Genomic DNA, 21,432 nt, shown 5'->3' with positions numbered 1-21,432 from the left:
ATGCACTCACAAACTGTAAGTCGCTCTGGATAAGAGCGTCTGCTAAATGACTAAAATGTATTGGACACAGACCTGGGGTGTATTCCTTAGTGGACAATGTGCAGATTAGTCCCTCGCTGTTTCAGCCCGTTTGCTTCCATTTGGTTCCTAGTAAATACACACCTGCTTATCAGTACTACAAACCTTCTCTGGGGTTCATTTCCCCAATGCTATCCCTCATTAGCTTAGTGGGCAAACATGGCATTAGTGCTGATGGCCACAAGGCTTTAGTAGCCATGCATAATACAGCTGGGTTCCATAAGTATAATGGCAAGCCTGACCATCTGCATATCAACTTTACTTATCACAATGCAATACATAATAAATTGTAATTTTATTGTATGAGAATAAATTGGTTTCGCTGTCAGTGTCAGTACATTGGCCACCCTATTAAGAGAATGGTACCTTGTTCGAAACATCTATTCCTATTAGTCAGTGCACATGTACATGCATCTGTACCAAATCCTATAGTGGGTGTAAATATGTGTAGTCGAATGCTGGTCACCTTGGATATTGAGATGCCCTGTGGGCTGGTTAAAAATGCAGTCTGCCGTTCCTATATCCATACCAGTTAACCCAAAATCCAAGACCGGAATGGAGGAGGAAACAGAGAAACAAAACAGCAGCTAGCTCATCAAGGTTTCCGATTTCTCCAATTAAGGTTCTGGCGGTATTTGGTAAAAAAAAAAAAAAAAGTATGGGGACAGGAGGAACAAGACAAAAAGCAAGAGACCAACATCCTCCTACCTCCTTACCACCACCAGCATAATTATCCACCACTTTCATCCAATGAGAAATCCAATGGGTGCTGCTGTTCTTTCCGGCAGCATTCGCCAGGGGCTCAGGAGAAGCAGGGATAGATGGACAGACGGCAGCGAGCGAGCGAGCAAGGATTGAGGCAGGAGTCCTCGCTGATAATAAGTCTTTTATAACAGTCTTTAGGTCTCAGTTCCTTTAGGTGTGGTTCCTTTGAGGCGATGACAACTTTTTGAGAGGGACTCTTGGCAACGAAGAGAAGGGACCAGCAGGGTCGAAATGCTTTGCATTACAGTGTTTCTGGGAAATATACACACGCACATGAACAGGGGTTGTTTGACGGAAGATTGTGAAGCGGTGTCCGTGTGCTCTATTGCCCGGCACACGTAGCTAAGTGTCTCTTAAATGTTTCATTAGCCAATACACAGGTTGGAGACAGGAGAGGTGGTGCGTCCTCCTCCTCCTCTAGGAATCCAGAGCTGTAATCAAAAGAGAGCTATGTGAGTGAGATCACTTTAAGTCTTAATTAATATGACAGCAAATCTAACAGAGAAACATGTGAAATGCTAATATTTTAGTAGTCTTATAGGAGTGGGAACAGTTCTCATTTCAACCTTTTCCCCAACTTACCACACCAATCCCCTGCTGAGGACTGCTTGACCTCTGACACACAGGGCCTACTAAATCAGGGCCTGGTAACCTTCTGTGTGGAGCTTACACTTATCTAACTTATCTTAGTTATACTTAAAATGTCTATTCTACTGAGCCATTTACTTTGTTTTTATTCATATATTTTATTATTTCTTATTGTTGCATTGTCAAGAAGGAACCCGCATGTAAGCATTTAGTTGGAGAATGTATACCATGTGTATCATGTACATACAACTAATAAAAACTTGAAAGCTGAACATCATGCACATGCTTGGCGATATCTTGGCGCAATTGGCCAATTGAGGCTCGCTTTAGCTTCCAGCCTGTGAGGAATTAGCTGTTGACACCTAGCACTACCTAGCATGCGGTCGGCTTGTTGCTAGAAAAAAAAAGACACCCACACAGCGTCAACGACCAACCGTTTGTGTATCAATCATTTTATCGCTAGTGAGAGCTCATGATTTTCTTTTTCTGATTAGTCACCATATGAAATTCCCTGGATTAAGAAGATTTGAGTACCCCTATTTCTCTTACCGTCTTGCGGAGGGTCTACGTTGATGTCCTCAGTTTCATCCCTCATCTCTTCATCCTCATCTTCCGCCAACTCGTTGGCTATGAGTTGCCTGGCCATCATGATGTTGAGGCCCTCGTTGTAATGGATCTTCCTCATCCTTTGGAACTGCTTCTTTTTCGCTGAGGGGGAGAGAGAGTGAGTGAGAGAGAAAGATGGAGAAAGACTGAGGGTATGTGGTGCAGAGGGAGGCTAGGAGAGGCACAACTCAGACGCGTAAACATGATTTACACTGTCTATGTGGAGGAAACACAGCGATAGAGAGCTATGTTAGGGGAGGCTCAGATGGAGCGTTCAAAAGCTAAAAGGGGTGTTTCAGTTTAAAGAGAAGGGGGAGTCTTAACACGCTCGTCCTCAAATGGCGCTTCAAGGACGAATACATCAAACAATTTTTATGAGGATCCTGGCTGAACAGTTCCAGTAGAATCTAAATCTACTTTCAAGGACATGGTTCTGATACGAAAAACTGTTAAAAAAATATAACTGCTTTCCAATTATAGCATCAAACTACTACTACTACACACAGAGACATTTTCAAAGCTGACTTGCAACTGCAGCCGCACAAGGTGCTGTAAGAGGCAGGCGAGGCTTATTTTTTGTAAATAGTTACTACTAGACATCAATGTCACTCCAATCAATTCCATTGCTGTTTCTTCTAAGCACACATTTTATCCAACTCATTTTAAACTAAAATGATGTCTGGTCAATACTAAAGCAACACCATTCAGGTAGAATTCAAAATGAACTCCATTCAGGTGCTTGCAGCATAAATAAAATAGGGGGTTGTGCATATTTACTGAGAGTTGGTCAGCTGGAAAAAGGATTGGAGCAAAGTGTCCGTCCTGCGTGCTAGCCTGCAAGGGCACCACTATAATGGGAGATTCACACTGGGGGGAATAACTACTTCAAATCCAGGTCACTCATACTTTAGAAAATCTAAAAATAATCTAATATTAAAATACATTTCATATTTCAGTTGATGGCCCATCTAATATGTATGAGTGCTTTTTACCATGTCTCATACACTATATATACAAAAGTATGTGGACACCCCTTCAAATTAGTGGATTCGGCTATTTCAGCCACACTCATTGCTGACAGGTGTATAAAATCGGGCACAAAGCCATGCAACCTCCATAGATGCACATTGGCAGTAGAATGGCCTTACTGAAGAGCTCAGTGACTTTCAAAGTGGCACCGTCATATGATGCCACCATTACAACAAGTCACTTCGTCAAATTTCTGCCCTGCTAGAGCTGCCCCGGTCAACTGTAAGTGCTGTTATTGTGAAGTGGAAACGTCTAGGAGCAACAACGGCTCAGCCGTGAAGTGGTAGGCCACACAAGCTCACAGAACGGGACCGCCAAGTGCTGAAGCACGTAAAAATTGTCTTTCCTCTGTTGCAACACCCACTACTGAGTTCCAAACTGCCTCTGGAAGCAACGTCAGCACAAGAACAGTACTTCGGGACCTTCATGAAATGGGTTTCCATGGCCAAGCAGCCGCACACAAACCTAAGATCACCATGCGTAATGCCAGGCGTCGGCTGGAGTGGTGTTAAGCTCGCCGCCATTGGACTCTGGAGCAGTGGAAACGCGTTCTCTGCAGTGATTAATCACTCTTCACCATCTGGCAGTCCGATGGATGAATCTGGGTTTGGCGGATGCCAGGAGAACACTACCTGCCCCAATGCATCGTGCCAACTGTAAAGTTTGGTGGAGGAGGAATACAGTGGCTTGCGAAAGTATTCACCCCCCTTGGCATTTTTCCAATTTTGTTGTGCCACCTTTTGCAGCAATTACAGCTGCAAGTCTCTTGGGGTATGTCTCTATAAGCCTGGCACATCTAGCCACTGGGATTTTTGCCCATTCTTCAAGGCAAAACTGCTCCAGCTCCTTCAAGTTGGATGGGTTTCGCTGGTGTACAGCAATCTTTATTGGATTGAGGTCTGGGCTTTGACTAGGCCATTCCAAGACATTTAAATGTTTCCCCTTAAACCACTCGCGTGTTGCTTTAGCAGTATGCTTAGGGTCATTGTCCTGCTGGAAGGTGAACCTCTGTCCAAGTCTCAAATCGCTGGAAGACAAACAGGTTTCCCTGAAGAATTTCCCTGTATTTAGCGCCATTCATCATTCCTTCAATTCTGACCAGTTTCCCAGTCCCTGCCAATGAAAAACATCCCCACAGCATGATGCTGCCACCACCATGCTTCACTGTGGGGATGGTGTTCTCAGGTGATGAGAGGTGTTGGGTTTGCTCCAGATATAGCATTTTCCTTTATGGCCAAAAAGCTCAATTTTAGTCTCATCTGACCAGAGTACCTTCTTCCATATGTTTGGGGAGTCTCCCACATGGCTTTTGGCGAACACCAAACGTGTTTGCTTATTTTTTTCTTTAAGCAATGGCTTTTTTCTGGCCACTCTTCCATAAAGCCCAGCACTGTGGAGTGTACGGCTTAAAGTGGTCCTATGGACAGATACTCCAATCTCCGCTGTGGAGCTTTGCAGCGCCTTCAGGTTCTCTTTGGTTTCTTTGTTGCCTCTCTGATTAATGCCCTCATTGCCTGGTCCGTGAGTTTTGGTGGGCGGCCCTCTCTTGGCATGTTTGTTGTGGTGCCATATTCTTTCCATTTTTTAATAATGGATTTAATGGTGCTCCGTGGGATGTTCAAAGTTTGATATTTTTTTTATAACCCAACCCTGATCTGTACTACTCCACAACTTTGTCCCTGACCTGTTTGGAGAGCTCCTTGGTCTTCATGGTGCCGCTTGCTTGGTGGTGCCCCTTGCTTAGTGGTGTTGCAGACTCTGGGGCCTTTCAGAACAGGTGTATATATACACTGAGATCATGTGACACTTAAATAAAGTCCACCGGTGTGCAATCTAACTAATTATGTGACTTCTGAAGGTAATTGGTTGCACCAGATCTTATTTAGGGGCTTCATAGCAAAGGGGTGAATACATATGCACGCACCACTTTTCTGTTATTTTTTCATTTTACTTCACCAATTTGGACTATTTTGTGTATGTCCATTACATGAAATCCAAATAAAAATCAAAGGTTGTAATGCAACAAAATAGGAAAAACGCCAAGGGGGATGAATACTTTTGCAAGGCACTGTAATGGTCTGGGGCGGTTTTTCATGGTTCGGGCTAGGCCCCTTAGTTCCAGTGAAGGGAAATCTTAACACTACAGCATACAATGACATTCTAGACGATTCTGTGCTTCCAACTTTGTGGCAACAGTTTGGGAAACAAAGCGAGGTCCATACAGAAATGGTTTGTTGAGATCAGTGTGGAAGAACTTGACTGGCCTACACAGAGCCCTGACCTCAACTCCATTGAACACCTTTCAGATTAATTTGAACGTCGACTGCAAGCCAGGCCTAATCACCCAACATCAGTGCCCGACCTCATTAATGCTCGAGGCTGAATGGAAGCAAGTCCCCGCAGCAATGTTCCAACATCTAGTGGAAAGCCTTCCAAGAAGAGTGGAGGCTGTTATAGCAGCAAAGAGGGGACCAACTCCATATTAATGCCCATGATTTTGGAATGAGATGTTCGACGAGCAGGTGTCCACATGTAGTGTATACAAGGTTGCTATTACAGGTGCAAAAAAAGCACCATATTTGCAATGTTCTATGATATTGAACATTCTATCATGGTTCTATGAAGTGTGTCTGGACACACCTAGTAAGGCATTAAAACCTACATGGTGATGACATCAACATCAATGTACCACACACACATTTCAGTATTTGGGGAGAATTGATATTTTGGGGACTTGCGTTTCCCTGTACTGCAGAGATAAAAAGGGCGGCGAGACACGTGTGGGTCTGGAGCAAAATGGACCAGAGTAAACTGGAACAGTCCCCAGGAGTGTGCTTTGTTTGGACCATTGGCCGCGCTTGTGGCCACTGAGCTGAGAGAATCCGTTATCAGAGCACACAGGGCTTGACACGACAACACAGGGAGAGGTCAGGGAAAGGTCAGGGCCGGACGCCCAATGGCAATAGAGACAAGGTGGGGATGAGAGGAGGACGACGAAGAGGGGGAAGAGAGACACACGGCCCACCTTGATCCTCTGGGGTTAGTTCATCCTCCTCTTCCTCACTGCTTTCCTCCTCTTCTCTCATGAAGCGCGGTTCCTTTCCCTCTGCCGCTGCCAACCTGGGGGGAGAGAGAAAGTGAGCGAGCGAAGGAGCAATAGAAAGTGAGTGATTCAGAGGAAGAGAGAGGAGAAGTGTGAGAAAGAGAAGGGGGGAGACAAAAACAAAGAGACAGAAATTAAATGTGTGCAGGGGAAGCAGATGTGGCCATCATCAGCACGCGTGAACTGACGTGACAGCACAGTACCGGCACACTCTTGGCCAGGTCAGATTCACACTGCTTGTGTTCAGTCAGTGAATCAGGCAAATCTTTCCCAGTTGCGCAACCTTTCACTCCTTGAGAGAAAGCCATTAATCCTTTCCTCCTCCTACAGTCAGGGTCAAGTTTGGGACATGGCACGACAAGAATCTGACTTGCCTGTGAGAAACACATCTAATGAATCAATGTTGTCCTTTCTTAACATTCTTGTGTGTGAAGGCCAGAGAGCTTGAGTCATAGACAATATAATAGTAGGACTATGTACTCTATACCTATGGTGGGAGAAGATGAGTATAGCAGTTGTCATTGTCAGAAACTTTTTCTGGTCCACATTCTGAATGGCCACTAAGGTGCAAGAGCAGAAAATACAATTGGCCCTGGAGAAAATATTGTTTTCTTGGGGAAGCAGAGAGCTGGGGGTGGGAATAGAGTGAGAATAAGAGAGGGAGAATAGATTTAGAGAGGAGAGAATAAGTAAAAGCAAGAGATTGGAGGAGGTAGGGACAGGATTGAGAAAAGTAGAGAGAAACATAAAATGAGTGTGTTTGTGTGTGAGAGGGAGGGGGATGGACAAAGAAAACGAGGGAGAGCGAGAGACCAGGCAGTAGCCATTTTAATATCTCTGAGGCAGGAATAGGACGAGGTGGAACAATGGAGCGCACTTCCACTGCGTGGAAGTAAACAATGGCAGCCGATGCAGACAGTAGCAACGCAGATACAGGCCCAGAGCATAAACTGACATTTCTTTCAAGACTAGACCAGACCCAAAATGATTGAGCGATGGCCGACCAGACGGCCACTAATGTAACAAGCTTCTGAGTGCTTTATTTCCTTGTACAGTAGCCATGATTTCCTGTGTCTTGTTCGGATGATGGTGGTGCGTTAGGTTTGACAGCTGTGGGAGTCGTGGCTGGAATAGAGACTGTTCTAGTTGCACATTAATTTATTTCGGCGTGTCGATTGTGATGAAGCCAATTAACTTTCATTTGTTGTGTCATGCAAGGAATACTGCGTCAAAAAAGGATAACTAGCTATGCCTGGTCTCTCACTCTCCCTCGTTTTCTTTGTCCCTCCCCCTCCCTCTCACACATGAACACACTCATTTTATGTTTCTCTCAATTTTTTTCAATCCTGTCCCTACCTCCTTCTCCAATAGTTCTGTCCTTGAGCTGTTTTTGTTTATTAAATGTTCTGCATTATGTCATGTTTCATGTGGACCCCAGGAAGAGTAGCTGCTGCTTTTGCAACAGCTAATGGGGATCCTAATAAAATACCAAATAGATGGTCTGGCTGGCTGGCTGGCTGGCTGCTACTGCCTGAGCAGAGATTAGATTACTTTAAGGATTTAAAATAATAAAGTAATCAAATAAAAACGAAGTAATGCCTGCTCTGCTCGAAGAAGATGGGGGAGGAGCAGAAAGGCAGAAAATGGAGAGGAGAAAAAACGCAAGGAAATCAAAAGATAGCAGTGGCAGCTGTACAAATAACTCATCCAAAACGTACATAATATGATGCCCACGTCACCATAATTCAGTAACTTCAGTCGCACTTCTCCACTCAAATGAGAATTCAGGAAAGGGCATTATATCAGCAGACAGCGCTCTGACTGACGTGTACTACTTTTCTCACTTCTCAGTGTAGCCAGCCTACTTTTCTCTGTAAAATGCAAGATTAACTTTAAGCAAAACATTAGGAAATGTAGCTGGCTACATTCCTTCTATGATAAACAGAAATATGATGGCCATGCATCATTTTTGCTTTTTCATTGTACGCTCATTTACTTGTGTGGCTACCAGCCAGATAGCATTGCACTTCTGTGGTCATCTGATGAAAATGAAGCTATTATCTGCCTGTGAAGGAAAAACTATAGTTGCACATCCCTCATCACTATTGAAGAAAAAAACTACTTGACCTTCAATATAAAACGCGACCCCTGTCAATGCACAGCTGGACTCGCCTGCTCCCAATTTCTCCCATTGTGCTATTTACAAACACCTGACTGGCTCAACTGTTCTGGGGAACTACGGTAATCTTCATAATGTAAAATTATGTGACAGGTGAACTGAAGAACGCGATCTGCTTTATCTCCTAACGTATTGCACAAGTTGACTGCAGGTATTTACTTAAAAAGTAGCTACAAATATTAACATTTATTGAAAAACTTCAAATAAATAGTTTTAAAGGTATTGACATTATTGAAAAACCATCCCATGGATATTTACAAATACCACAGTATACAGCCCAAGCCTATTTCATAGTAATTTCTTATTTTTTTATTGATGTCTACCCAATGTGGACCTGACAGACACAATAGAATATTTGAAATCTTTTGACAATTAATGTTCACTCTTTTAGGCTTAGGAATTTCCATTTCTTAAGCTAAAAAATATTTTTACATTATTTCATAATGAATTTAATGTAAAAATAAAAATAAAAATCTAAACCAACCAGATTATTTTTTAATAATCAAACCCAAACCGACCTACCTCAAAAAGCCTTAAATCGCTCAGCGCTACAGTACCAGTCAAATGTTTGGACACACCTACTCATTCAAGGGTTTTTCTTTATTTTTACTATTTTCTACATTGTAGAATAATAGTGAAGACTTCAAAACTATGAAATAACACATATGGAATCATGTATTAACCCAAAAAGTGTTGAACAAATCAAAATATATTTTATATTTGAGATTCTTCAAATAGCCACCCTTTGCCTTGATGTCAGCTTTGCACACTCTTGGCATTTTCTCGTTACATTTTCCTCATTCCCCCGGGTTTAGAGTTGATGGGATGCATCGATCTGAGCCGTTTTCACTGGGCATAAATGACTGTGTGCTAATGTGCTAAGGTGGTTTGCCATCTCCTACTATGCCAGTACTGACATTTTTAATGCCATTAATTTATTTGTTGCCGTTAATCGCATCTCTATTTCTTCACCGCACTAACCCTTTTAAGCGCACAACACACTCTGTGCCATGTGCAGTCAGTGTGCACTCTGTCTTGGTAGCGTTGCTCAAAGCTGCGCTATGCGCGCAGCTTTGAGCAACAATTTTGAAGGAAAACGTACAGAAAGTTCAACCATAAACATATTCCCAGGTATTCTTTTTGATAACAGCAAAAACATAAATTTGTACAGAAGTAGCTAGCTAGTTATGCTAATGTTAGCTAGCTAGCTAACCAAAATAATGTTTACAATGCCATGGCTGAATGCCTCTTGATTCAACTAACTTCCCACAATGATTTAAAATCAGAACAGGTCATCCTTTCCATTTAGCTACTGTTTTTGTTTCTCAGGTCAAAAGATTTAAGCAAATGATCAAAATTCTAGTAGTAGCAGCTTGTGACTAGATCATGTTGAAGAACATGGATAAGTAGCCTACGCTAGATCTAATTATATTTATTATTATATTTTACACAAATTCAGACCTGGCTGATCTGTCTTCTGTGGAATTCATAACATTGTTGGACAGGTTTAAAAGCTCTTTGTATTCATAGAGCCAGTTCTTTTTTCCTATAGTCAATCGGAAATCGTGAGAACACTTATTTAGAATGCCGGAAGCTTTAACAGTACTTCAGTGTGTATGTGTGTGTACGCAAGTGTTAAACTTCAAGAACATTGATAAGAGGGAGTAGGCCTACTTAAACATTGGGAGCATTAATAGCTTTATGTTACAGTGACTTTTGTGTTGTTTATGGTGAAAATAGTATGCCTATAACGCAATAGACTGCTTTTTAAATGGAAAATTATTTAGGGCCATATTTGAGAATTGCAATTAATAGCATTAACGCAAAGAATAATTTTAAATCGTTTGACAGCCCTAGTAAATAAACATGGTATCATTTACCGTAAATAAACACTATCACCGGGGCTGTGTTTGTGTTTGGGGAGCGGCTTTTCTTGGCATGTAATTGAGTATATCACTCAATACTGGTAGAAATTACTTGAGCTGATTGATTAAGGGTCTTTGATGGCAGAGTTCAAAATGACTTAGAATTCCCCTCCTGCAGTTTCACCTCTATTGTAAACTCAACTGGTGAGAGGGTCTACGGAGGGCTCAAAAAATATTTAGCTGATCAGTCAATTTCCCCAAGAGTGAAATTCCATCTAGGCATATACTCCATGTTAACGGCGGGACATCAAATGCCCTTGACCTCAAATAGTTAAAATCCAGATAATATGCAAAGAGTACATTCTGTTATACAGTATATCCAAGCCATAAACCATAGTGAGTCCCCACCTTCAGTCTCATAAGACCCAGATCACTACCCTCCTCCTATAGCAGGGGTGGGAAACATATGCATTCAATCTGGCAAGGGGAGGTTTGAGTAAAAAACTAGATAGAAAGTATGTAGAAATTGTATTAAATAACAATTATATGTTTTAAAATAACTGCCCTTTCTCTGGCCTGCAAATTGCTTTTGACAAACAAATCGGCCAGAAATTCTCTCGGCCCTCCGCTGAAGTTTGAAATCCTGAAGTGGCCCTCGAGCCGAAATTATTGCCCACCCCTGTCCTACAGCCTCGATAAGTGTCATAACCTTCCAAACCTTTGAGGAACAATCATTTTGATCCTCCTCCTCTCTCCCAGACCTATCCAGTCAGTGATGTTGACTTACTTCGAGGCCAGGTCGTTCACGTTGGGCGCATTGCCCTCGGAGTCGCTGTGCGCCCCTTCGTCCTCCTCGTCCCCCACCATCCTGAGGAAGAGGGAGAGAGAAAAAGAGAACGAGGTAAAGTGACCGAGGCGGAGGGAGAGAAGAACAGTGTCACAGGGGTGACCTTCTATGCAGCGGCCTTCTATGCAGCGCCCCCCCCCCCCCCCAGACAGGGCAGAAACTAATCCACTGAACCTGCACTGCAAGACTGCTTCATGGGAACTGAGGCCTCTAATCTAAGGTGAACATATTATGTAAAAAAATTATCAACCTTTTCAACCTCACACTAGTCATGTTCACACTGCACTTAGCCCGGGGTTAAACGCCCAGTGCAGTCAAAAACGTGATTTTCCTGTACTTTATCTACATTTCCACACTACGAGGTTGGAATAATACTGTGCAATTGTGAAAATTATGATAATGCCCTTTCAGTGGAAGAGTTGTTTGAAAAGACAGCCTGACAATTAAGCCCATTTTGGTGGGATGCCATTTTGGCCTCCCTGGTGACATGTGACCAATAAGAAAGAGATTTCCAAACCTCTCTGCCAACAACAGCTAGTTTTCAGTTTTCCCTCCCAGCAAAATTCCTGCTTGAGAAATTGCTCTTTGCTAAGAACCCATTTTTGTTTCGTTTTGACCATTTTAATTGAAAATAATCGCAGTAAGATACTTAATTGTTACCCAGATAGCCTCGCTATTGTTATTTTACTGCTGCTCTTTAATTATTTGTTACTTTTATTTTTTGGGTATTCGCTCTTAAAACTGCATTGTTGGTTAAGGGCTTGTAAGCATTTCACTGTTGTATTCGGCGCATGTGACAAATAAAATGTGATTTGATTTTGATATTGAGATAAAAACGGCTGCATTGGACCTTTAAACTCTCTAAATGGTTAAAGTAGTGAAAAATAGATGCCATTGTTGCAATAATTTGTGACTACTATCATCCTAAATTGACATGTTTAATTATTTTGCCATATTAAATTATTTTATATTGCGCCAATTTCCCTAATGTGGACAGTTGAGCCAGTCACCGAAAGGTTGCAGGTTCGAATACCCGAGCCGACAAGGTGAAAACTTGTCCATGTGCCCTTGAGCAAGGCACTTAACCCTAATTTGCTCCAGGGGTGCCGTACTACTATGGCTAACCCTGTAAAACAACACATTTCACTGCACCCATCTGGTGTATGAGACAATTAAAAGATATATTTTTTTGTTTTTTTATATTACACAAGCTCACATTTTCACCACATAAAACAGTGATTTTACACATCCTTTTTACCTCAGATTGGTGATGTTAATATAAAAGTTTATAGTCATCATGACACTAAAATCAATTACTTTAAAACAGATTAACATCTTTAGTTCAGTACCGTTGAATTTGTCATACACGCCCCTCCGTCGTAGGACTTAGAACGCTGTTGTCATTTTCAAACTCATGGCAAGGAAAAATCAAGGTGATCTCTATATAAAAGTTGCTGGCCACAAACAAAAGACGGATGACAGTCAAGCTATCACTATTTAGAACTCCCTGTCGAGAGACTATTCATTGAAATTAAGTGTTGCGTTTCCTTTTCATATTGGCAATCTACCGTAAACATTGTCCCACAAGGAGATGAGTCAGATAACATGAAAACAGAACTCTTTGGCCACGTGGTGGGTTTGGCATCGAAAAACGGATGCGTAGGCAGAAAATAACCCCTACCTACTGTAAAATATGGTGGTGGATCTTTGATGTTATGGAGCTACCTTGTTAAGGTCAACAGCATCATGAACTTTACAAAGTACGAGGACATTTTAGGCAAAAATCTGGTTGTCTCTGGGCTTAACGCTCTTCAGAGCAGAGTTTGTGCTGACTTTTCAGTGCTAGCCAATACTCCCAGTCGGTATTCAAGAGCATGTTGTGTCTCAACCGATGGCGGGCAGAACACTAAAACCTCAGATGCTGTAAAATAAGGTCTAAGCTACAACATTTGTGAATACCAAAAAAGATCTATGCAAATTGACAATGAACAAAAAAAGTATTTATTTATTAGAAAAACAGTTTTTTCAAGACATTATAAAATAGTTGACAACCCTGTTTGTAAGCTTTTAAATTAAATCAATCTCAACTGTTTATCTTTTCCAGTGATGAAGACAAGGATTTATCATGGTATGGTGGGGTATGCAAAATAGGTTAACTTTGAAAACCTTTATCTCTTGAATGTTTTGGCATTCAGGTCCAAAAAGTCACTGAGTACTTCAAATGGGCAAATATTTATGGAAGGCTTCGTTCAAATCAAAAGTGGTGCTGTCAAAAAGTGATTGAATTCAAATGGATTTACCCTGTAACACGAGTCCAAAACACTTTTCGGCACAGTTCTATCTTTTCCCAATACTGGCAAGCAATTTTTGCATTCTCTGGATAACTATGTCCTTACCTGTTCATGAGAATGAATGGGGAAACTCACCTGTTGTAGGGCGTGCTCGGCTCATCTATCTTCATCATCCCGTAGTCCTTGTCTGCCGGGTGGTACGTTGCCAGGATGTTCATCTCGTCCCATTTCTGTGACTTCTTCCTGAAAGAATGGGACCAGAGAGGAGAGCTCAGGGTGGCATTTAAAACCAACCACAGATATTACCCTAGAGACCGGTCAGATTTAATCTAGGACTCCACTGTGCCCCAGTTTTCACTCCCATTGTATATTTTGGAAACAAACAACGTGGCAATTAAATAAAAAGGGTCTTATTCTGTGGCCCTAGGAGAAGGTAGAGGTTGGCACTGACCTAACATACAGAGTCAGTCATTTAATCCCCCTAATGGTTAAAGTTAGGACTAAGCAACTAAGGGTAGTGTATTCTGACCCTAGATCTGTGGTTAAGGGCAACTTCTTCCTCGAGTGTGCACCTAGCAGACCTGCTAACGAATGTACCTTACAAAGGTACAAATTGTAGGCTCTCTGGGCTTCTGGCTGAAGTTGGCGTCCTCTGTATCATCACTGTCTGGACTTGGAGACTGTGCCAAATACAGCCGTTAAACTGTCTCTGCTGGCGCTCCCCTCTCCTCTCCTGTCATAAAGCAGCCTCCCGGGCGTGTTTATGGAGGGAGAGGCCGGCCATCATGGGAGAGGGCAATAAATCTGCTCCCTGCTGCAGTAATCCTGTAGAGCCTCCCCTAGCTGCTAACTCAAACACACCTCTCCCGCACACGCACATGCACACAGGTTTTCAATAAGTCAGGCGCACAGCAGGCAGTTTGACTGTGTCGATGGCACTGGGCTAAATCAATGGGACGTGCCCTGTCCTGCTGTGCCTCAGACTGACATGGCACATCATTGGATATGGCACATATCCATACTGCTCAGTCAGGCTTGCTGCGGTACAGTAGCCCGACTAAAGCATTGTTTCATAATATGTAGGCCTATATCCCATTGGATGCATGTCAGAAATCTATGCAAATTGGTGAAGGTGACAAAAAAAAACATGTTGTTTTCACTACACAATAGATTGTCAGAGACATATCAGATCTATATCTGGGCGATTCCAGCATTATGGGCATTACATTTGCACGCAAAATCACAACTTTAATGTCTCACAAAATTGACATACAAAATAGAAATGAAACTTTTGATGTGTATACCCCAAAATGGGGACTTCTAAACATGGGCATGTTGGAGAAATAAAGCAAAAAATAAGTGTTATGGATGTTTCATGAAATGGGCAAGCTTTTTGGGGAAAGTGAACATATTGGTAAAAGTCTGAGTTTAAGTCTTAGGTCAAAACATGGATAGCCATTTCGAAGGAAAGGTTTGGCTGAACACAAAATCAATCATTTTGAAGAGATTGTCATTTCCATTATTACTTTAGAGATCAAAAACGACAGTTATTGATGTTCCACCCTGCGTGATGCATGTTACAGTCTGAAATAGACATTCACATTTTAAAAATGTCTTAATGCAAATCTATCATAACCAGGGTTCCAGACTGTGACCATTTTGCGACCCTTTAACTTGGCTGTGCGAGTTACATTTTTTTATCCGTTGCACTTGTGCAAGCTGCACATTCTACCTGGTCACCTAAATCAAAATGTCATTTTTTGGGCGGATAAAACCATGAATTTGTTAAACAGTAAAGTGCATTATTCTCATGATTCCTGTTATAAAAAGGGTCTGCCCTGCCGCTGTGCCTACCTGTTTTGCTAGGGCCGGCTGCTATAATGAGCGAGCCTTAAAAAGTCGCTCTCCCCCCTCATGACTCTAGAACATTTCAAAATGCAATTGCGGGGAGAAAAAAACTACTAGGAAGCAACTAGTTGTCCATTTTAAAAGAGAGAAGGGTCTCCGATTTCTGCAGGTATAATTTTTTTCAACGATCATTGAGCTCAAAGCACACCGTTTACAATCAAGACATCTGATATGGCTTAACAGCTCAAAAGGACTAGCGACAGAGTATAATGTCACATTGTAGCCGATAGATCAGCCATTTTGCATGGGACAGATGAACGGAGAGGAGATGGACGCAGCACTCAAACTGGAGCGCAGTGACTTTGCAGGGGCTTCATCCTGAGACATCTCGTCTTGCCACTGCTGTGAAAGTGCCAGTGGATGAGATCAATGCATCAGAGGCGCCTGCCTTCAGGCATAATCTCACCCTTTCACCAGTCTGAAATCTCCAAGGCTATTGTGTAAATACACTGAGTATACAAAACATGCTCTTTCCAAGACAGACTGACCAGGTGAATCCAGGTGAAAGCTATGATCCCTGTTTGATGTCACTTTTTAAATCCACTTCAATCAGTGTAAATGAAGGGGAGGACAGGTTAAATAATCATTTTTAAGCCTTGAGACAATTGAGACATGGATTGTGTATGTGTGCCATTCAGAGGGTGAATGAGCAAGACAAAAGATTTAAGTGCCTTTGAATGGGGTATGGTAGAAGGTGCCAGGCACACTGGTTTGTGTCAAGAACTGCAACACCGCTGGGTTTTTCCACACTCAACAGTTTCCTGTGTGTATCAAGAATGGTCCACCACCCAAATGACATCCAGCCAACTTGACGCAACTGTGGGAAGCATTTGCGTTAACATGGGCCAGCATCCCTGTGGAATGCTATAGAGTCCATGCCCCGACGAATTGTACATCATTTGTGTGCTGGAGAATAGGGATGGGTAACATAACATAACCTTCCTGATGCCAACATAATTTCAGACATTTTAACGAACGACTAAAACAAAGCTGGATTTGAAAACGACTCTGGATTTGAACATATCAGTTAGACAAGACACTTCTAAATAGGCAGGGAAAACCCGATTCAGTGATTTCTGGTATATAATAAAAATCAATCAGTTTTTTGACTAATTCAGCAGTTTTTACCTGAATAAGTACAATACCATTGGAAATTAATGTTCACATTTCATATTCCTAAAATTTAAGTTGAAAATGATGCTGTCGCTGCTTTCCATTGACAAGACATTTTGATAAATATCCCAATGTCCAAATCAATAACCAATATGCAGAAACAGTTTGTGATATATTGAAAACATAAAAATGTACTATCTACACATACATGTTTTGACAAGTGTGTGGGGGGGGGGTGTATCTGGTTGTAAGCGCTGTTGAAACTAACAACTAAAAAAACATGGAAACAGGAAATATTTTTTTGAGGACAACCTGCAGAGACAGTCCAATACATTTCGGAGTGTTGGATTTTGATACAGGGGTCACCAAAACAGAAATATCACATTGAAATCAATAGAGCGAGAGGGGGGAAATCAGGTTGCACATCCTGTTAAAACTAGCACAGCTCAAAAAACACACGGAATCTGCCAATAATTTGTATATCACCTGATAGAGGACAACTTGTAGAAGAGAGCCAGCTACATTTAAGTGTTGCATTGATTGAAGTGGGTCGCCAACGCGGTAAGTGTAATGCAACACTTGTCCATAGGGGGTGCAGCAGGGGGGGAAGTGAATTAAACAATACAAATAATAATATATACAACTGTAACAATGATAAATGTCCATTGGCCCGTGCCATTTGAGAAAGAAAATCATAGCCTGGTTCTAAGTCCTGCGACCCCCAGCGCGTATGACAAAATCAACAGTACAAAACCAAAGATATTGATCTGTTTTAAAGCTGCAATAAGTAACTTTTTGGGCAACCCGACTAAATTCACATAGAAATTTATGAAAATGTATGCACTCACTAACTGTAAGTCGCTCTGGATAAGAGCGTCTGCTAAAATGTAAATGTGAGTTATGGGTCTGTCATTCGCATTGAAGTCGAAGAAGCGGTAGAGCTGTTCTATGTGCACTATTTCTATGTTTCCCATTCTTACGTTTTGTTTTTGCGTCTTTTACTTTTGGTTTTGTACACCAGCTTCAAAATCAGCTCAAAATACAATATTTGTTGTTATGGAAAATATTTTTTCACAGCGGTTTAGATGGTACAATGATTTTTCACACTAAATACCTGATTGTTGTGTCACAAACTGAAATTTGGCTAACTATTTGAAATTTAACAACCAGGAAATGGCGAAGCGATTTCTGCATAGTGCACCTTTAAGCAATTGATCGTGTCATCATATTGACTAGGAACGTTAATACTAACATCACCAATTTGACGTAAAAAGGATGTGTAGCCTCCCGAGTGGCGCAGCGGTCTAAGGCACTGCATCGCAGTGCTTGAGGCGTCACTACAACCCCGAGTTCGATCCCAGGCTGTGTCACAGCGGGCCGTGACCGGGAGTCCCATGAGGCGGCGAACAATTGGCCCAGCGTCGTTAGAGGAGGGTTTGGCCTGCCGGAATGTCCTTGTCCCATCGTGCTCTAGCGACTCCTTGTGGTGGGCAGACGCATGCACGCTGACTGTAAATACCAATTGGATATCACGAAAATGGGGGTACTTTATTTTTTAAGTACTGCTTTTATTTCTAATTAATCCAGTGTATTTCAGTGCGTTAACTTTTCAACTGTGCCTCCAAATTGTTTTGAAATCGGAGCATATGCGCCTGCAATTCTACATCACGAGCATTGTAACTGCGGCAGCTTCACCCGGGAAATCAATAATCTTTCTGCCACCGCACTGTGAACCACGGCAAATTGAAGCTTGTGATTGGTTTAGCAAAGGACCGGGACAAAGGCGATTGGATGCATGTTTGTAAAGAAACGCCCCTCACGACTAGAGTGGAGTGCAGCCATGGCACACTGGACAGGCACATTCGTTCTACGCGCTGATCAAAGTTTATGAACTCATTTGTCAAAAGAGCAGAATGGCAACTTGTAGCGCTGTTTTGATAAACAGAATTGTCAACAAATTAATTTGCTGTCACTCCTATCCCAGACTGATTTCTTATAACAGCATGTGATAATAGGCTATAGCCTACTACTAGTGAGTTAATCCACCACTTGCATTAGCCCAGATCCATAGGCTACATTATATTCACCTCATTTAGTCATTGTCAATTTAGCACTAGGTTCATTAGGCTGTAACAACAAAAAGGCTGCTTTCAGCATGAATTTTGGTAGGGTGACCTGACAACTATTATGAACATTTTGCCCAAACATATTGTGAACCCAAATGTGTAACTGATTCTAGTTTTGGTTGGGTGGGTCAGATTTAGGCTGTCATCTTGTCTTCAGGAGATGTTATTATCGGGTCTTTCACAATAGCTGATAGGGCTAGTCATTAGAACAATTCCCATCCCCTACAATGGGCTAAAATATAGACTAATGCCTCTTACCTCAAATATCCTGTTTTGTCATTTTAGTATTGTGCACAAGCTGCTAGGGAGAAATGGTAGGCATAAATGCTAAATATCTTGTCTATGTAGAGTAAGATGATGGCAAATCAGCCTCAACCACCTTTAGATTGATATTCATTCGATTTTTCTTGAATGTGGGGTAATTTGTCAGATTAACATATTCAAACCCCCAGTAGTTGAAAAATAGATCAGGGGTGGGCGGCCAAACCTCTTGGAGAACCACCTCTAGGCAGGATTTTCTAAGGTCCTATTTTATAGGGATAGTTCACCCAAATTAATTACATATTTGTTTCTTATGAACATGGAGAGACTGCAATCCATCCTATGGTTAGCCACTGCCACCAACCATTAATATTACCCTCTTCCAACCAAAAACCAATGTAATTCAATGTCCCCCAGTTAGCATACTATTTGGGCATGACATTTTGGGTAACCTCAAACCAAGTCGTTGTGCACAACTATGGAGCAAAACAGACAGGGTTGGCTTAGATTATTGACAACATGTAAACTATATGTAATCTCCAATGTTTATTGAAAACAAATACATTTGCACAATGAGCACTTGTTGTCTCAAATACATAGTTACAGTTGTTGGTTAGTTAGCACATTTTTGCCATATTAGCATAGACTTGACATCAAAACAAGACATGGTACCAAGAACAAGATAAAACTATCTGAGCCGAGCTACCTACAATTCCCCACATGGCAACTTCTTGTCATTGTTGCTAGCTATCTGGCCATCCAGAATCACAACAACACATGGACTTCTGCCCCATTGAAGTGTGCACATCGTTTGTGACATTGTCAACTAACCCATCTATTACACTTTAAAATAATCCTGAATACAGCTGACCTGTGATTTAAAAAATATAATATCCCACCCTGGACATGAAAATGTAGAATTGCAGGAAATTAGGTTTAAAACAGATTTTCTTTCTGGGGTGGAACCCCCACATCCCCCAGCTAGGGGTGTAGCATTGAGATTCATTAAAGGAAATCTCACTCCAAGCTTTCTTCAAAAGTTGGCAGCCCTGTATATAGCAAAATAATGATCTCTTAATTTAGGATGATAGTAAATGAAGCAAACAGAGATTTTGTTCAATAATCACATAGCTATGTTTCTCACTAGTTTAACAATTTAGATATACAAATAAAAACTCTTGGCAGTTTAACCGGGCGCTCTAGAAATAGCTCCTGCTGCAGCCCATTCATTCGATTCGCCTTTTCTAAATAGGGAAGTTGTTTTTTGCTGGTAAAAATGGCTGTTCCAAATGCCAACTGCCTGTGGCCAGTGTATAGCTAGTTAACTAGATGTACTTTTTTCCATAACTAGCCAGCCTGCCCATTCACCAACCTTTAACAAGTTGCCTGATGACACAGCCACATTTACACGTGTTTACAGGTCAGCAGCCGGATAAGCTTTTATCTTTTAGCATTTTCTCAGCTGACAAGCAGACATTTGTGATTGTTGCTAACGTTAGCTAGTTATCTAACGTTTCTTCTTGGGCAAAATAACTAGCAAATTGGCTAGTAAATATTAACTGGCAAACTAGCTAACTAAGTAACTAAGGTGAACAGCCATATAAAGAACAAGATGAGGAAATTGGAAAGCAAGTCTGACAGCTAGCTAGCTGCCTTATAATTATGTGCAACCCGCTGGAACATTGTTGACGACGTTAACTAGCTAGCTAACGTTAGCAAGTCCATAAAGTTTTTAGCCAGGGCAGCGCCCAATCCTAACAAGCTGGAATAGCTAGCTAGCCATAGCTACCTAGCCTGACTGTCAGTGTCAAGAATCTAAGCTGACTATCTATCTACTCACTGTGGGTCATCCTCCAGAAATCCAAGTGCCGCTTGTTCGGGAGTCTCTACTGGCACTTCTTCGGCCGGGCCCACCTTGCCTGTCCCGCTGTTCTTGTTCTTCAGAATACCTTTTATCTGCCGGGGAGCTGCCATTCCACATGCGCTAGGTCACTGGAGTGGTTGTCAATGTTCACAACTAGCTGGTACGCGCTGCACCTCTATTTTGTAAACGTTTATTTTATAATGCAAAAAGCAAAACTCGATAAAGCTGCAACTCTGCCTGCACTCCAAACTCCCGGTTGCCTTGTTAACATACGCTCGACTTGACAGCTGAAACTATTTATCCCCGACGCCGCCCGCGCGCTATTTTGTCTGTCTGTGGCGACTGAAACGGCTTATTTTGTAATCATCGCGAGAATATAGGCAAATTATCAAAGCATATGGATATACAGACAAGATAGATGTCTCGACTCCGCAATAAACATGGAGAGAGTCGTCCACAAAGCGGCACCGCGGGCTGTCTAGCTCCCGCATATCCTTTATTTGGATTGGTGGATACATATCATTATTGTAATCCATTTTTGAATATTCGATGAGGGTTGTTGATGGCAACCGCCTCCAAGCCTTATTTCATGAATATGCATTTACAACTCCGATATAAAGTGTTTTTCTCAAAGTTGCCGGGATGTCGCCCTACTTATATCAGTACACCCGTAACAACTTAAGCATTACGAAAGGTATATATCAAATAAACCTCGCGTAGCAAATAAGCCATTTATTTTTGTTGTTGACCAAGTTGGACACTATATCATTGACCTCCATTCAAAAACTCATTGCTTGGTGGGCGAAACA

General features: G+C 41.9%; 1 protein-coding gene across 1 annotated transcript; it reads right to left on the bottom strand.

The window, feature by feature from the left end:
* Window positions 1-360: 360 nt before the first annotated feature.
* On the bottom strand, window positions 361-20,940 carry LOC311130302 (protein phosphatase inhibitor 2-like). Its single transcript, XM_084163034.1, has 6 exons — window positions 20,600-20,940; window positions 13,487-13,594; window positions 11,001-11,081; window positions 6,092-6,186; window positions 1,981-2,139; window positions 361-1,274 (listed from the first exon to the last, which is right to left on the bottom strand). The coding sequence occupies exons 1-6, from the start codon at window positions 20,731-20,733 to the stop codon at window positions 1,261-1,263; spliced, it is 591 nt and encodes a 196-aa protein (XP_084019160.1). The 5' UTR covers window positions 20,734-20,940; the 3' UTR covers window positions 361-1,260.
* Between the last annotated feature and the right edge of the window lie 492 nt (window positions 20,941-21,432).

The sequence above is a fragment of the Coregonus lavaretus genome (genome assembly GCF_964263955.1).
Source record: "Coregonus lavaretus genome assembly, chromosome: 6".
Classification (NCBI taxonomy): Eukaryota; Metazoa; Chordata; class Actinopteri; order Salmoniformes; family Salmonidae; genus Coregonus; species Coregonus lavaretus.
This window is presented reverse-complemented; position numbering and strand designations above follow the sequence as displayed.

Excerpts from the sequence above, each read along its gene's own strand:
- LOC311130302 (XM_084163034.1), bottom strand. The coding sequence starts at position 20,733 with ATGGCAGCTCCCCGGCAGATAAAAGGTATTCTGAAGAACAAGAACAGC. Across the intron at positions 13,595-20,599 it reads TTTCTGGAGGATGACCCACA|GAAGAAGTCACAGAAATGGG; the intron begins GTGAGTAGATAG and ends CCATTCTTTCAG. Across the intron at positions 6,187-11,000 it reads GTGAACGACCTGGCCTCGAA|GTTGGCAGCGGCAGAGGGAA; the intron begins GTAAGTCAACAT and ends CTCTCCCCCCAG.